The sequence below is a fragment of the Sceloporus undulatus genome, chromosome 2, assembly GCF_019175285.1.
Source record: "Sceloporus undulatus isolate JIND9_A2432 ecotype Alabama chromosome 2, SceUnd_v1.1, whole genome shotgun sequence".
NCBI classification, from domain to species: Eukaryota; Metazoa; Chordata; class Lepidosauria; order Squamata; family Phrynosomatidae; genus Sceloporus; species Sceloporus undulatus.
The window spans coordinates 235,283,586-235,301,969 of NC_056523.1; the positions used below are offsets into that span (position 1 = coordinate 235,283,586).

The 18,384-nt window shown below is 39.8% G+C and overlaps 1 protein-coding gene across 13 annotated transcripts in view; it reads left to right on the forward strand.

Annotated features, from left to right (window-relative positions):
• The window catches only part of NFIB (nuclear factor I B), a 236,187-nt gene that overhangs the window by 179,750 nt on the left and 38,053 nt on the right, over nt 1-18,384 (forward strand). For 12 of the 13 annotated variants that reach the window (XM_042453790.1, XM_042453789.1, XM_042453796.1 and 9 more), the window contains exon 8: nt 3,729-3,907. In XM_042453790.1, coding sequence (XP_042309724.1) covers nt 3,729-3,907 — 179 coding nt within the window. Of the gene's footprint in view, nt 1-3,728; nt 3,908-8,899; nt 9,413-18,384 lie in introns of those variants that run through there. The other variant, XM_042453803.1, reaches the window with a different exon arrangement.

Here is an 18,384-nt window from a genome sequence, read left to right on the forward strand (position 1 = left end):
TGACTGTCAGTGAAGTCTCCTAATATGAGGGAACCATGCATAATGCAATTGGCATCCTTTATGTACTCCTTGTCTCTGAATGCTATGCCACTTTTTATTGGTCCAAGAATTCCAGATTTTCATTTATTAGATCCCCTTGAGTTCATTTTTGTGCCAGATAATTTATTTGTTCACTCCCTCTGGCATGTATTTTGCTTGTAACAATGGCAGTTGTTACATAAACATCTTGCAAGTCCACTCACTCCTGAGCCCTACTGTGCACCGCTGGCACCATCATGGCTCGGCCCCCATGATGACACAGGTGCTGTGCAGCATCCAAACATCGCCACACTGTGTGTATGAGTGCACCAAAGGCACAAAAATGGCACCCGGCAGGTGGACTAAAAAGAACCTACCAAAAGCGGGTTCTTTTTAGTCCACATGCTGGGTGCCATTGTTCTTTTTAGTCATGACAGAGACTGCACCATTTGGTTGGTGTACCTCCTTGCAGCATAAAAAGAGGCGACTACACTCCACCCTTTCAGGGCTGCCTGTCAAGCTCAATGATTCCAAAGTGCATCAGGGGTCTGAAATGGTGTGCTAATTACCAATCAGCATTTTCAGTTAGTATTGATAACAAGATCATTTCAACAGTATTGGCTGGATTGGTATGTAGATGCCTTCAGTACCATGGACATGGCATCATCATGATTATTCATTTCTTATCTTCCTCTCCCCAAGACTCGAGGCAGGGTGCACCATGGATTAAAATACAATATTTAACTGACCATTAAACAGCTTACGTTAAAACACATACACATAGCATTAAAACAACCATTACAAATTAAGATCACCCAGATTAAAATATGCCAGTTTAAAATTCATAGTTTAACATTGACTTGATAGGCATGCCAGAAGAGATAGATCTTTAATACTGTTTTAAATTTAGACAGCATGTTTAGCTGTTGAATTTCTCCAGGTTGAAGTAAATGTCCCCCAGAGGATATGAGTATAAAGGGGCGGATTATATGGACGGAGGTGATCTCACAAGTAACCTGGACCCAAATCATGTAGGGCTTTAAAGGTAATAACTAACATTTCGTACTTTCCCCAGAAACTAACTGGCAGCAAGTGAAGTGATTTTAATATTTGTGTAATGCACCTAAATATATCAGCAATCAATCTGGTGGCCATATTTTGAATTAACTGAAGTTTCTGAAATTGGTACAAAGGTAGCCCAATGTATAGTTTCCATAGCTCCAGTCAATCAAATCCCTTCTTTCGCCCTTATTTTTGGATGCTGAGAAAATATTTGAAAAAAGTTCCTTGGTTACAGTGTATGGAAGATGTGTTTCTCATTGTCCCGTATATGGCTTTGTACAAATCCCCCTTTGTTGTTGTTCTTTGCCTTCAAGTCATGTCAATATATGGTGAACTTGTGAATGAGAGTCCTGGTCATCACTAGGCCTGCTCAGATCAGTCATATATTGCTACAGATGGACTCAGTTCTGCCTCCTTCCTTCTGTGCTGAAGTACACTGCAATAATTTCATCCTCCCTATTATTCACTTTGGAATCGGGAGCCACTAGCTTGTGCAGTTAAGCATTCTCAAGATATCAAACCCAACTTGGAACTGAAGAAATAAAATGGCACATTCAGCTTAGTTTTGGTTAAACTAGAAAATTCAGTTTGAGACCTGGTGGCCTTAACCAGGTCTGAAACTGAATTTTCAAACAATTTAGCTCTGTTTCTAGCTGCACGATCCACTGGGATAAAACTGAAGACAGGTCTTCTTTTTCTAAAATTCTTTGACATTTTAATATCTAGGCATTCTTGTTCCTAAAAATAAAAGCAAAGGAGGGGCTATTCCAACTGATTTATGGCAAACTTCAGTTGCTGCTAAAAATCAGCAGAAAGGCTTAATTTTTCAGATTTTCAGTGATATTATAAAACCGTTTTGTCCATTTATTTATTTATGAATTTATATCCCATCTTTCTTGAAAAATGTTATTTTGGCAGCTGAGTGGCTGATTTGGAAGCTAAACATACAAAGAAGAGACACTTCTGTGGTCTTTTCTGGAATTCTTAAGCTAATGATAGCAATTGTGTTCTGCCATGTGTTATTGGACTAAAACTCACACTAGCCCTTCCCTGTACAGCCAACGGCAAGGAATTATGAGGTTCAGTTGGCCAGGCCAGCCTTACATAGTGGGGATCAAAGATCAAACCATTTCAGTTCTCAAATACAGTGTCTCCCACACTGATAACTATAAGAGGACCCTGGATTCCACTGGTCAGCAAGATTTGATAGCTTCTTTCATCCTCGCATTACACTGTAGGATAACTCACTAAAATTGGTAGCAGACCTATAATATGGCTGAGTTGGGTCTAAAGAAAAATATTCCATGCAATCAACATATCCCATGACTTCTATACTGAATACTCCCGAGTTTCAATTTGGGCTCCTACCTGCAGGTACTTGGCAGTACTTGTACAGTATCTGAAGCAACTTGGTTTTTGGACCAGATGTCCTTAGACATTTGGTCTGGACATCTTTTGGTCTGGTCCAAACCTTACCTTCTCACAAATGCTGATCCAGCTCCCTCTATACGTTTCTATGACCTTTGCAATAGATAGTTGTATCCCACCTAACTGTACTCACACACATAACCAAAAGCCCTAGCTAATGAGGGATTTCGACATTTTTAATGCCTGCTGCTTAGTGAACCTTGAGAAGTACAGTAATGAAATATAACTAGTTTCAGAATAGTTGGCATATATATGAGGGGACAAAAGGGGCTTGCTTTTTGTATAAAATCTTTTTTTAAAGAAAAACCCTGATAAACACCACACAGTAATATTATAATATAACTTTCTTCACAAATACATTACATTTTTCTTCCCATTTGCTGTTTAAATGTTGTTTTTCTCAGACAAAAGTTGTTCCTCATATAAGTGGAATGTGATTATTATGTATTGTAATAACATAATTTCCACGCCTGGTATAATAACTCTGCAATAACAGGACGTTCTGTACATTCCTTTCATTGCTAAGGACATTACAGTGTTTTTGGACATTACATACTATCTCTTGATAGAGAAATCTGTAAAGAAGAAAGAGAATGCAAGAAAAAAATATGTATAGGATATGATACCCTTTTTGTTCACTAGAGATATTGCCATTGGTTGAGATATTTTCCCAGGCCCTGAAGTTGAACATTCATTAGCATTTTCACAATGGGCAGCTAATTATTCATGGTGTTATTGCTTAGTAATTATTCCCTACCCCCTCCCACACATTAGCCAGGGCATACCACAAAGGATTGTGAAATCATTTGCTGAATCCTTGGACTCTCTCTGTCTCCCCTCTCATCTCCCCCTTCCAAATTATTCTGGTATTTTAAAATAGTGTGTCTTCTTACTTGCTTGTCCAGATTTTATCTTATACTTGACAAAAGCTAAAGTAAATTAATTGATAAATTTAGGACATCTTTCAAGTTTATAGTACAGTACATTGGCTCCTTGCATCCTTGGAGAATAGCAATTGTCTTTATCCCATAGGGAGCTGTGGGAATGAGAGACTGGTGATTAAATATAACTGGTGAACTAAACCTAAGAGGAAGTCAAGGCAATTAATTGATTTTCATCCATGCCTGACTTCTCCCCCCCCCCCCCCCGTGTTGTCATATGTATAGAGTTTTGTCATGAATGAAGATCCTAAATAACTTTCTGTTTTTTGTCTCTTCTAGTCATCTCAACTAGAGCTCCACCTTCACCTTCACCATTGCCATTTCCACCACAAGCTATTCTCCCTCCTACCCCGACTAGCTATTTCTCTCACCCAACAATCCGATACCCTCCTCACCTGAATCCTCAGGATACTCTGAAGAATTATTCTTATGACCCGTCCAGTCCACAAACCAGCCAGGTACTGTAACAACAATTAATCTGTGAATAAATTTAAGAAGAATATGTCCTATGTACGTTTTGAGATCCCATGATGTCACTTTTTATATGAACAAGTTGAGTCTTGTAGTATATAAAGTTCAGCACTTCTGTACTTTTCCATTAATGTGCCTGCATATAAGTGGGATGGCCACTTGTAGTTGTATTCATTCTTGCCTTGGCAGTTAGAAATCTGTTATGTTTGGATGATGAATGGACAAGAGCACAATCCTTTTTGCACAACTTTTACTGGGGTTGTAAGCTCAGAAGGTCACAATAGATGTAGCCCAGTGAAATTATTCCTTAGTGCAAACAGAGAATTCTTTTGTCCCTTTGGAATTTACTCATATTTGTTTATCTCTCTCTGCTTTCTGCATCTGATAATGCAGGCTAGTTACACTTGTAGTTTTCTCAACTGAAGCCTCTAGCTAATAGATCTTATTGGTGTTTAGGTTACAGCCATTTATGGCAATTATTGTGGGTGTAAGTTAGAGACAAAGTACTTCCTTCAGGGAGAAGCAAGAAATATGCTAATGTATGTACGTGCACACGCACGCACGCACACACACAAGCATGTACGCCTATTTATAAACCAGCTATTTAGATCAATTTTCTTGAGTTGTGTGCTACTTTGTAGTATTTTGCATATATTTGCATATATGTTTATGAGCATTGCACAATAACTGAAGATGTAAGTTTTCAGTTTAGTCAGGAACAGGTGCTCATAAATGTGTGACAGATCACTTGTTTCCAAAATGGTAATCAGTACTGTTGTTAGCAGATAATTGTTTTTCAAAGCATCCATGTACAATTGTGTTTTCATGACAGCATCCACTTGTTTCATATATGATCTATTTTATATTTGCAATGCAAGTCTAGTTTGAAAGTATGGTTTTTACTTTTGCTGTTTCCTATATTCATAGTTCATTTTGCAGTATTCCAAGCAGTTTTACAATTAGCATGTTGATATACAATTAATTCCCCTTTTCCTTTATAGATCATTGTTTTCTTGATACTTTATCACTTCAATTTATAAATTGCTTTTCAGTTCTTAAAAGAAGAAAATAACAGTAATAAAACTATAACTATTAAATAGACTAGAACTAATAGGAGACAATATAAAGCAGGGTTCAAATATCTGCTTGGTCAGGAAACTCACTGGGAGAGAGTTGCACTCTCTCAGTCTCAGAGAAAGGCAAATGCAAACCTCCTCTGAACAAATCTTGCCAAGAAATCCCTGTGATAGGTTTTCCTTTGGCTTGTTGGAAATGACTTGAAGGCATGCAACAACTGTAACAAAAGAAAGAAAGAAAACAAAACTAAACATCACCAATCTTTCTGGCTTGGAAAGAAAATAAAACATTATTTCTGCTCTCCTAAATGAATCTGCTGCACTGACTGGGAACGTGCATTATATCCCTCAGAAGGAAGTTCCACAAAATGTGAATTATCATTGAGAATACACTAGATTGTGATCTAGTGCATTGTCTTCAGTGATTGAGCTCATAATGGAGCCTTTTAATCCAATTTTTTGGAAAATAAATATGGAGAAAGCATTTCTTCAGCTATTGTGGATTCAGACAATTTAAGGCTTTAAAGTAGGGATGGAGAAACCTTGGTTCTCCTGATGTTTCAGGCAGCAGGTATGCATGTGCCTTCAAGTCACCTGTCAACCTTATGAATTTCATAAGGTTTTCTTAGGCAAGGGATATTCCAAGGTGATTTTGCCAGTTCTCTCCTCTGAAATGTAGCCTACAGTACCTGGTATTCATTGGCAGTCCCCCATCCATCTACTAACCAGGGCTGAATCTGCTCAGCTTCCAGGATCAGACAGGGACTGGTCCCTTTAGAGTATTTAGATGGTTATGGCCCAGTCCAGACGGACGGGATAGGATGCTCTCATCACGTGCAAGGGACAGCGCTTCTAGACGCCCCTCGCACATGACAAGGGCATCAAAATGGCAGCGCCCTGTACAGATGGGTGCTGCCATTGTTATGTGCCAGACGCATAGCGTCCACACGTCGTGGCGCCATGACAGCGCAAGTGCGCCATTGGTGCACTGTGACATCATAATGGCGTCGCAAGATGAACCCACTTTTCACAGGTTCATTTTGGTCCACGGGGAAGTCCCGTGGTCTGGAGGCTGCGGCTTCCCCGTGGACCAAAACTAGGCGCCAGGAGACCATCCCTTTTGGACGGTCTATCCCGCGCCTATATTTCCTTTGATTCCTTACCACTGGTCATGCTAGCTGACACTTTTGGGAGATGAAATTGAAAACACGTGGAGAGCCAAATGTTTCCCCTCTGGAGGGCCAATTGCTTTAGACCAGTAATTCCCAGACTTTGCTTCTCTGGGTGTTTTGGACATTCAAGTTCAAAACATCTTGAAAGGTCAAGGTTTGGGAATCACAGCTTTAGATTGAAGACTAAAATTAGTACTTTGAATCTAGCACTGAAAACAAAATGGCAATATAGAAATCTCACAAATTGGTATAATATGCTTCCTGTGTATGACTCGGGAAAGCAATATTCTAGATCACAACAGTTTCCGAGTGTTCTTCGGAGGCAGTCACATGGTGAGCACCATTTATACTTGGTAAATGTTACTTGATACTTGTCTACTTGATAAATGACCAACATACTGTACATGATGCAGCAGTAAGTTTGTTGTCCAAGTAGGCATGCACAATGTGGTCAATGACAGGACCAACCTTATCATTGCCATTACCCTGCCCTACCATTAGACAAAGCATCAGTCTACTCTGAAGTGGAGCAGTGAGTAGATCTGTATAATAAAATATATGTAAAATATTTTGGGTCCTATGAAATTTCTTCAATTTGACCCTTTACAGGACAATCAGAATAATTACATCATGAGCTGTAAGTAATCAAAAAATAAGTATCACTGACTAAACTGAGTTTCATTTTATTAATTCTCATCTAATCCAGGCAGATATTCAAGAATGTAATTCTTGCATTGAGGTCTGATGAAAAAGAAGTAGTAATGATCCTTATACTAAGATACTTTACTTCATAATTCTGAAGGAGGGGGTATGGTTTATTAGAATTTACTGATGGAACTTTCTCCTCTGGTAGTAAATGTGGGCTCCTTAATTTCAAAATAAGTTTAATAGCTTGATCCTAAGGGTGTCTATTTAGAAATAAGTCATTTGGTCTTACTCCCAAATGAATGTGCTTTGCCTACATAAGAATGAAGCTTCCTCTCTGCCCCCAGAATATTAATCCTAATTAAAAGATGAATGTCAGATTTTAATGTACAAATTGCTGTCGGTGTCTGGATTAAAATTTATGCTGGTTTTTGGTTGATGTTGTTTTTGCTGAGACTCAGCTGGGAACAGGGCACATAGGAGCTGATTTTAATTTGTGTAAACTTTCCATGAATAATAAAATCTAATTAAGACATCCATTAGATGTCCTCAATGTTAATTCAGTGTGGAAAATCTGACTTGTATTGTTTTTTTTTTTACACTGATGTCTCAATTAGGTAATGCTGAGTAAAAAAGGCAAAATTAAAATCAGTCCTGTAGTGTTGCACATCTTTCTAATATTTAGTGGTAGCTCTGCTTACACATTTAATTTTTAGAGTTTCTCTTATGTAACTATTTTGTAATATAGTTTGTATTAAGATTTTCAAGAAAATTGGAGAAGTAATCTCTGAGTGGAAACTATTATATCCATTTTACAGCATTTCTTGATCCTCTCAAATGCCTTTAACATGGCAGATAGCTTTATTGGCTATGGTGAACATTAATAGTGCTGAGCACCATTTTTATGCTTTAATGATATTGTTATTTATTTCATTTATATGCTGTCTTTATCTTGAAATGGAAGCCAAGGCAGCTCACAGAAAGAATAATCTAAAACCTGAACAATAAAATGTAAACAAAAATTAAACTAAAAAATAGTATGTTTGGATATGGCAAGGTTTTCTTGTTCATCTGAATTTTGATGACATTGGAGGCTTGGCAAATTGTGTGTATAAGCTTTGTTTTTGTTTTAGAATAACCCTGGAATTAAATTTGCAAGACTGCCATCAGAATATTGTGTATTTCCTTAGTACATAGTGATGTCAGGATTTTTTTCAGTAGGTGTAGAATGAGATGACTATTTTATTTTTTTCCTTTCAAAAAGTAAAGAACAAGAGTATAAGGTATTTCAGCAACAAAGAGGGCTTATACTATGAGACCTTATCGTTGAGGCAAACCAGATTTCTTCTTTAAATAAAGCATGTTTTTATTTAAACAACTTTGATTATCATAATTTGCAAAATTGCATCTGTATGAATCATGTCAGTTAGTCCTTTCCCACTACAAAACATATTCATTCATTTGGTTTTCCAGGAAGGATTGTGGTAAATGTTTCACCTAGAGAAAGAGGTGATGGCCTGAGAACATTTATCTAAAATTACCTTTTCCTCACCAACATATTTTAATATTACTCTAATTTAGATTTAGACAGCCAAAGGTATATGACATTCTCCATAGTAATTTTCAGACTAATTGCTTTCGTGCTTTCACTATTTATTGTGAGCCAATTACTGTATACATTTGAATATGTTAAGTGTAAAGATATAGAGCTAGTAGGGATTTCCACAAGAGAAACAAATCTGCAGTTTTTTCAATGTAATATTAAATGCACCTAATTACATGTAACTGAACAATCAGACAGTTCCAAGAACTGTAGTAAAAACTGAAGATGTGCCAAATAAACTCAAGGATAAAGTGCTCTTCTAGACTGGTCTAATGAAGTCTGGATTCTCGTGATGTAGTTCCTTGGTTTTTGCCAGGTTTTGCCGGCTATTGACATATCTGTGTCCACACATGCTTAGATGGTGTGTGTGTGTGTGTGTGTTTATAGTGAATTGTTGGAATTATGCTGGAACTCTTTTAAAAAAAAGCCAGGATATGATTTGGTGATCCAATAGCTTTTGCTTTTGTTTTGTTTTGTTTTTAGTTACAGAGTTACAGTGCAACAGTGCAATTTCACTGAGAAGGAAAAGAGACAGGAAAGTATTATTCTGATACATCTCAGAATTAAAAAGAAACCAACTTGAAGGTGGGAATAAAATATTGGAGATCGTGCTGGGAATTGCCAGGAAATAATTGAGTACAAGAGAAACATTGTTTTAGACATTTTTTTGGAAAAAAACCAACAACAACCACAACAACAATAAAGAATTATAGCAATAAATACTTCAAAGTCACAACACATTTGCTCCAAAGAAGTGTTTTTGTTTAGGATGGATGTTACTTGTGTAGATGTCTGAGTGAGATATTTGGGCAAGTATTGACAAATTAAAGTAGTACGTATCAGCGCCGCACAGATATTGGCTCAGTAATTTTTATGACTGAAATACTTGGGACAGAAGAATTTGGGGTTTCAGATTTTTTTTTTCAGATTTTGGAATATTTGTATATACATAATAAGAAATCTTGGAAATGGAGGCACCCAAGTCTAAACATGAAATTCATTTATGTTTCGTATACACCTTATATACATAGCCTAAAAGTAATTTGATACATAATATTTTTAATAATTTTGTGTATTAAACAATGTTTGTATACACTGAAACCTCAGAAAGCAAAAGTGTCACTGTCTCAGCCACGCATATATTATCTCCATATTATTGACATGGACTGTGGTGTCTGAATACCTGAGCTGAGATTTGTACCATGGATTTTATGGCATTGTGCTACAACAGCCTTTTCTCATCTAAGAGCTGTTTATTCTTGCATAGTCTATGATACCAAAGCAGATATGAAGACACTTCTTGTGACAAAATAATTATGACAGCCATTGATGATTGCTGTAGCATTTGGATACAAAGGATTTATGTTATGTATCTCGCTTGAACTTGCTGGACATTTTTATTTTTCTTATGGGAGAGATAAGGACTTTTAGGTCTCATCAACTGCATCTTTCAAATGTAAATATATAATTATGATATTTTTAAAAAATGCAGCAACTTATCAAAAATCTCACTTGCATAAAACTGTCATATCACTGATTTTTCAAATGAAAGGTGAGTTGAGTCTGGAAATTACATACGTGCTGCTTTATTTTCCCTAATAAATCGATAGAAAGGATTATCAAAACTGAAACTGTTAAAAACAACAACAACCAGTATGACTTCTGCAAAGGGCAGTCTTGCTTCATCAGCCATGGGCTTCATCAGTTATACAACATCTTTATCAATGACTTGGATGATAGAATTGGGGGCACACTCATCAAATTTGCAGATGACACCAAATTAGGAGGAATAGCTAATACTCCAGAGGACAGGATCAAAATTCAAAATGACCTGAATAGACTAGAAAGCTTCCCCTTTCACCCAAGTGGTTTTACCGGACCGACTCTCCCAGACTTCGGAGGTCGTTTGTTTCGAGGACGAACAGGACTATGATGCATCCTCTGTCCTTGCTGAGCCCCCCAGATGGGATGTTGTTTTTGATCAAGCTACAGGCACTTATTTTTTGCTTCTAGACCCTTCTGAAGTCAGTGGAGGCCATTTTGTTTCAACCTTCCAGCCTGTTGAACCTCTCTTGCCTCCTCCAAGGTCCACGGGAGATGGTCTCCCAAAGAACGCTAATTCCACATCAATGCGCTCAAGATGCTAGCAGTACAGAAGGCACTGAAGGCCTTCGAACCCTCCCTGCGAAACCAGGTCTTCCTCCTCCTCATGGACAACATGACTGTGATGTATTACATCAACGAACAGGGCAGTACCAGGTCGGCCACCCTTCTCGGCCTCACCCTTCAAATTTGGAACTGGTGCATCCAAAAACGGATCATCTTGCAAGCCATACATTTCCCTGGAGAGGAGAACGAGCTTGCAGACAAACTGAGCAGGACTCCAGACTCTTGTCTTGAGTGGCTGAATCCTCGGGTTGCCATTCACCTCCTCGACGTCGACCTTTTCACCTCTCATCTCAACACTCACTGCGACCACTTCTATTCCAGGATCCTTTCATCTTGGTCCCGAGGGGATGCCTTCCTCTTCCAGTGGTCCCCCCATTTCCTCTAATCACCAGAGTGATAGCAAAACTGCTCACCAACAGATCGGACACAATCCTGATCACCCCTTGGTGGCCGAGGCAACTGTGTCTGGCCCCCCTGCTCCAGCTCTCTAACAACCAATTCTGGCCTCTGCCACTCCAACTTGACCTCCTGAGCCTTCATGACAGTTGGGTTCGCCACCCCGACGTGAACACTCTCCATCTAGTGGCATGAAGGATTCTGCCCTGACCTGGGTACCAGTCTGAGAAATCATCTTGGCTTCCTGAAAGCCTTCCACTTAGCACTCCTATGCCCTTAAGTGGGTTAATTTTTTTTACTTTCCTGTCCTCAACGGGACTCTTCAGAAGTCAATGTCTCCATTGTCTTGGATTTCCTCCATCACCTCTCAGCATCGGGACTCTCCATTCCGTCCTTAAAATGCTACCTTGCAGCCATCTGTGTCTGCTACCAATTCTCCGGTTGGCTATCCTTCTTCACTGACCCACTCGTGAAGAAATTTTTCAGAGGCCTTGCCAACCTAAGACCACCAGCAGTGATCCCGATCCCGGCTTGGGACCTCCAGCTCGTCTTATCAGCACTTGCTACCTCACCCTTTGCACCTCTGGCTTCCCGTGACCTCAGGCTCCTCACCTGGAAGACAGCCTTCTTGGTAGCCATCACCTCAGCACACCGGGGCAGTGAACTCTGTGCCCTCCGTACGGAATCTCTGTACTTGAATTTTTTTAAGGACAAAGTTGTCCTCCATCCAGACCTTTCCTTTCTACCAAAGGTCGTGCCCACCTTTCATCTCAGTCATTCTCCCAACGTTAGCCCTGAACCCCAACCACCGACACTGAGCGCTGGCTCCACTACCTTGATGTCAGCCTTCTACCTCAACAGGACTGTGTCCTCTTGTCATTCTCCCAAACTTTTCATCTGCTAAAAGGGGCTTCCAGGCACACCTCAAGGTCTCCCCAAATGGCTGACTTCCACAATCCTCCTATGAGATTTTTGGGAAGACTCCACCTACTCGAATTTGAGCCCATTCCACCAGGGCGGTAGCTTCATCTTCAGCCTTCCTCTCTGGAGTTACCTTTGAGGAATTTGCAAGGCTGCGGTATGGTCACAACCCTTGACCTTTATTAAGCACTACAGACTTGATACCAGACACTGACATGAAGCAGCCTTTGGTAGACCTGTTCTCCTTTCCGGAATGTACTAAGGTTAGTTGGCACCTGTCGAATAACTGACAATCACACTGTTTTTCTGGTTTAATAATTTATTTATTGCCAGGACACTCCCTCCTCCATAGAGGACTAAGCTTGCCAGTCTAACCCATTTGTGTGCTTTGCAGAGACCACGAAGAAGAAGGAAGGTTGCTTACCTGTAACTGTAGTTCTTCAAGTGGTCATCTGCGAATCCACACAAATCCAACCCATCCTCCCCTCTGTCGTGTTCTTCTCTCTTCCTTCCTGTTCTTACAGCAAACCTTTTTTGGAACTGAGAAAAAGCGGGAAGATCTCCTGCCTGTATTATTATTATTGTTGTTGTTGTTGTTGTTGTTGTTGTTATTATTATTATTATTTCCCTCCTCTTCTGCTTTGAGGATCGAGGCAGGTAACAGCAGAGTTAATACAGTATACAACAATAAAAACAACAAGCCCCACAAGACCCCGGCCCAACTCTCCCTCCCAACTATAAAATTAAACAGTAAAACATGGTTAAAAAGTACATAGAAATACATCAAAATTAAAAAACAAACCTCAAATAAGAAAAATAATAAAAGGAGGGGGATTCAAGTGGTTCTGGACATTATCAATCGGGGAAGGCCTGCCGGAAGAGAAAGGTTTTTGTCGCCGAGTGAAGATAACTGGCGAATCTCTTCCGGCAGGTCATTCCAAGTTTTTGGAGTGGTAACAGAGAAGGACCTCCAGGAGGTCACCGTCAGTCTGGTCTTTCTAGATTGTAAGAGGTTTTTCCCGGAGGATCGGAGTGTACGGGAAGGATTGTATTGGAGGAGGCATTCCTTCAAGTAGACTGGACCCAGTCCATGTAGGGCTTTATAGGTGATAACCAACACCTTGTACTGTGCCCGGAAGCTAATAGGCAGCCAATGTAGTGATTTCAAAATAGGTGTAATATGGTCAAACTTGGATTTTCCAGTGACCAGTCTGGCTGCCATGTTTTGTATCAATTGGAGCTTGCGGACGTGGCACAAAGGTTGCCCCATGTAAAGCGCATTGCAGAAATCAAGACGAGCGGTTTCTAGAGCATGTACAACTATTTCTAGGTCCCGCTAGGGGTGCAACTGGCATATCAGCCAAAGCTGATAACATGCACTCCTGGCTGTCGCATAAATCTGAGAAGACAGTTGAAGCGACAAATCCAGGAGTACCCCTAAGCTGCGGACGCAGTCTTTCAGGGGAAGTGTGACCTCATCTAGAACTGGTGAACTTATCTCCATACCCGGATTGGGGTTACCTATCACAAGTACCTCCGTTTTATTTGGATTCAGCTTAAGTCTATTTTCCCTCATCCAATCCATTACCGACTTCAGGCAGTCATTCAGGGGGGAGATGCCCTCTTTGGTCACTGAAGCAGTCTGAGACATAAAGAAATAATAGAGGGTGGGCAGAGCTACCACCAAAAAAGTCTTCCCTAGGATGTGGAAATGCTGTTCAGGCACAGAATAACCCATTTGTGTGGATTCGCAAATGACCACTTGAAGAACTACAATTACAGGTAAGCAGCATGTCCTTCTACTTTGCAATTCTATTTCTTCCTTTACATGAAAACACCACGACAGCAGCTTTCCCATAAACTGGCCAACTCCCCTCATTCTATTTTCTTTAATATTGCCATTCCTGTGTTTGGTTATTGTCCTCACATTAGCCTCACATTATGAGGGTGGTGATATGCTTGAAAACAGTGCCTACTTCATAGATTAGGAAGAAACAAATTTGAAACATATACATGTGTGTGTTCTTCTTGTGCTGTATTTTCATAAAATGAATGTGAACAGGTACTATAAAACTACTTTAAAAGGTGGAGGGGGGCATAATTCAGTAGCAAGTGTAACATACACCTAGCTGGGATCCACCCAACTAAACACCATTTTGAAAATTCTGAATAGGTTTACCAGTACATAATATTTTTACTAATAATATTTAGTGTAATAAGTGGCATGCAGTACTTCTTAAGCAATAGAGTAGTGTCATAAGCAATAAAATATTATTACAAGTTCAAAAGTAGTATCTTCTTATGAAATCTGTGCCCAATCCCCCCACCCAACCTCATTTCCTAATCAACAGCATATTATAAAAATGGTTCAGTTTTCCAGTTTATAGGGTTGGTTTTTTTTGGTGTGCCAAGAAAGAGCGTATATGAGCTGTTCAGTTTCTGTTCATTGTGATCACTTGGGAACAGTATATTGGTGACGCATTGTTGCAGATAGTGCTGGCCTCGAGCTGTGCATATTTAAGTTGAGTTTGTGGTTTGGTAACAGAATGACTTAAGGAAGCTGATGACACCAAATGTTACTCCATGTGTTCCTTGGAACTCGCCCCCCCCCCCATTTTTTTCTTTTGAAACAGCCTTACAGCCATTCCTCACTAATACAGCAGATTAGCTTCCAGACCACCACTGAAAAACGAATCTTGCCTTAATGTGTATCATAGCCTTTTTTCACTTGCCAGTGAACATTAAAGCCTAAATTACATTTACATACTGAGCATGGGTTAAACAAAAGTGGGGCCATTTGACTTGCTTGATTCAGCTCAGAGTCAACTGATGTGTGCGTCACTGTTGAAAATTCCCTTAAAATCAAGCCAAGTGCTGAAAATAGTAAATGAGAATATAATTGAATATCATTTTTTTAAAAAAAGTTTTCTTAATTGAAATGCCATAAAGACTGTTGTTTCTGTATATTGTGTAAATAACATTTTAGGGGGTATTGTTGAGGTACCAAAATGTAGAAGAAGTAACTATGAGCAAAGAACAACTAAGAAAAAGACTTTTTCCACAGTTGCCAAACTTGTTTGTATACATCCAGGGGCTGAATATGTGCAGATAAATATTTTAAAATTTAGACTGCAGGCCTAAACAGCTATTGGGGGTGAGGAGTAATATACCAGGGACGTAGCCAAGGGGGGGGGTATCTTGGGGTCCGGACCCCTCCTTCCATTAGAAAAATGAATGTTGTGTGCTGCTGCGCCACCGCACTCAAGCCCCATTATAATGGTGGCACTTAGTCTGGACCCCCTCCCCCCTTCTAAAATCCTAGCTACGTCCCTGAATATACAGGTTGTGTCCATTTGAAAACATAACAATTTTAAATTAGTTCAGTGGAACTACTTAAAACCATTTATTACCATTTTTGTGCCGTTCCTCTGACACTGCATCTGTGTAGAATTGTGGCCTTAAATTGTGTTCATTATATAAATAGAATGATCTCTCCATATCTACGGATTCTGCATCCACAGACTCAACTTGAAAATATTTTTAAATCCAAAATGCAAACCTTGATTTTGCCATTTTATGTAAGGGATACCATTTTACTGGGCCACTGTACATAATGGGACTTGTGTAGCCATGGATTTTGGTATCCACAGGGTCTTAGAATCAAACTCAGATACCAAGGACTCCCTATACTAATGAGCAATAATTGAGATTGTTTGATATGAGAAAGATGATATTGTTTTCTCTGTATTTGTGTGTGCGTGTCCTTTCAAATTGCCTGAACATATTGCAGCCCCATGAATTTCATAGCATTTTCATTGGGAAGAGATTTGCCGGTTCCTTTTTCTGAAATATAGCCTGGAATTCATTGGTGGTCTGACCCTGTTTAATCCTCCAAAATGGGAACTGGTGCTAGATCATACTTTAGCGTATGATCTAGGTATCACAAACAAGCTTCTGCAAACATACATATTGCACATTGCACTGTGTGATGTTCTATATTATGTGTATCTTTATTTTACATCTTCCATCTTGTAGTTTTTTGTTACTTGTATATTACATTTTGTAAACTCTGGAAGTTTGAAAACGAGAAAAAAGAGAGATGTTTCAAATGACACTCGTGGGCTGGAATCCTCTTGTGTAACCCCAAGTAGAGTTGAATCCTGAGCAGACACATTGGTCAGCCCCACTCTGCTTGGAAGTAACATCAGAATTAAGACCTCCGAGTAGTATTAAATATGCTAAAAGTTATTGCACAGTTTTATGTATCTTATTCTTCATTGTAATGTCTGTTAAACAGAATGACCCTATTCACATGTCATATTAAGTAATTTTTAAATGAACATTTCCTGGTGCAGATAGCCTGATTTCTCCAGCTTTAGGCCAAAGCAGGTAAACCAGGGATGATCCTTGTGCTTTATGGCTGTTTAGCAGCAGTCCAAACATAGCAAGAACCAGCATATTAGCTTGTCTCTCTTCCACAAGCCAGAAAAGAAACAGAATGTTGCTTCCTGTGCTCCTTGAGGAGAAACAGACCAGGGTGTGAGACCCTGCCACATTTGAGAGCTTACAGCAAACTACAGATGGAGGGATAGTGGTTTTCTATAGCCCCCCCCCCCCCCCGCTTTCAGTGGAACTAATTGGCAACAGTGTATTAACAGGGTGGCTCATTCATAAAGTAGATTTTTGCAAAATTCTACCTTCTTGTGGTGTCTGGATGCACCCAATGTGCAATATGACAACAGAAGGCTATATATCTTCCTTCCTATGTTTGATAAGGCATGTAATACAATATGAGGGGTGGGGAAGGACATGAAGTAGAAACCATTCTATGTTTCTCGGACCCCTGAAAGGTCTGGCAACTGCTATTTAAACTAAGGGTTCAGTGTATACTAATGCATTGAGTTACATTGATTTCAGTGGGTGTTCAATCTAATTAACTTTATCTGCATTCCATTCATATCTGTATATATGCCTGAATGTATTTATACATGTTTATGCCTGTACACTTATATTAAACATTTTGAATTGTATAATTACCAGATAAATATCAAACAGAATTGTAGTTTTCCGTACCCTTAACTGTTACAGAGTGTCTTTTTAAACAGTTCCATCACTGTAGCCTAAAGTTATTTCTTTCACCATAGTTTTGTCTGTGAATTTAGCTAGCCAAATGAATAGGAAAATTTGACATAGTAATGGCATCTCTATCACTTTTTTTGTTTACTCTGTGTTTACAATATTACCAATGCAAATAGTTAATATTTCTGGTTATTCAAAGCACAATAATCTAAAGAAAGCAAGTATTTTTATTCTTCAAATATAAACGCATGGCTTGTGGTCTTTATACCTATGGTAGGCTGCAGCTCCCAAACTTTCAAGAGACCATTGAAACCTCCCTTTAAAAACCTTTGTGGAGAGAAATGGCCCCAAAGTACAAAAACATCCCTAACCAAGCCACCACAGAAATATAGCAGTTGGGTTTTGATTGCCCTCTAATCATTACAGTGTGCCCTTGCCTTACATGGGGGATCTGTTCTGGACCCCACCGCATAAGGCAAGTTCCATGTGTGTTTGAACCCCATTGAAATTAATGGGGTTCGTGCATGCGGCACGGCATGGTGCACATGCCACAGGTGCACACCTCAGAACTCCTTTGACTAATGCAGCTGCTTCTAAGGTGGGGTTTGGAGGAGTTTAATCATAGCTGTATCATCATAGCTATGTCTTCCATGCAGGATCTTGCCCATCATGGCTGGCCGTCCAGGGGTGTGAGGCATTGATGGCACTTCTTAGACATATCATCAATGCTTCCCTTGGGGAGGGCCATATACCATCCTCCTTGAAATAAGCGATTGTCAGACTGCTCTTGAAAAAACCCTCCCTGGGCCCCCTGGACATGAAATATTATAGGCCTTTTTCTCATCTGCCATTTTTGAGCAAGGTGATCAAGAGGGCAGTTGCTCTTCAGCTCCAAGTGGTCTTGGATGAAGCCAGTTTTCTTGATCCATTTCAAATGGGCTTCAGGACCGGGAATGGGGTGGAGACTGCCATGGTCGCTTTAACTGATGATTTTCGTCTAGTCATCGACAGAGGGAGTGTAAACCTGTTGGTCTTGCTAGACCTCTCAGAGGCATTCGACACAGTAGACCATGACCCTTGTGCCTAGTCTGGAAACTCCAGTTTGTACAGAATATGGCAGACAGGTTGGTCACAGGAACAGCAAGGAGTGACCATATAACACCAATACTGAAGTCACTTCACTGGCTGCCTATTAGTTTCAGGGCACAGTACAAGGTGTTGGTTATCACCTTTAAAGCCCTCCATGGCTTGGGCCCAACCTTTCTAAGGGATCGCCTGCTTCCATACAATCCGCCCCGTACACTGGGAGGAATTTAATACAGCCCTTAAAGACCAGGTTAACGGCGACCTCCCAGAGGACATTTTCTGCAGCCACTCCCAACTTATGGAATGGCCTGCCAGAC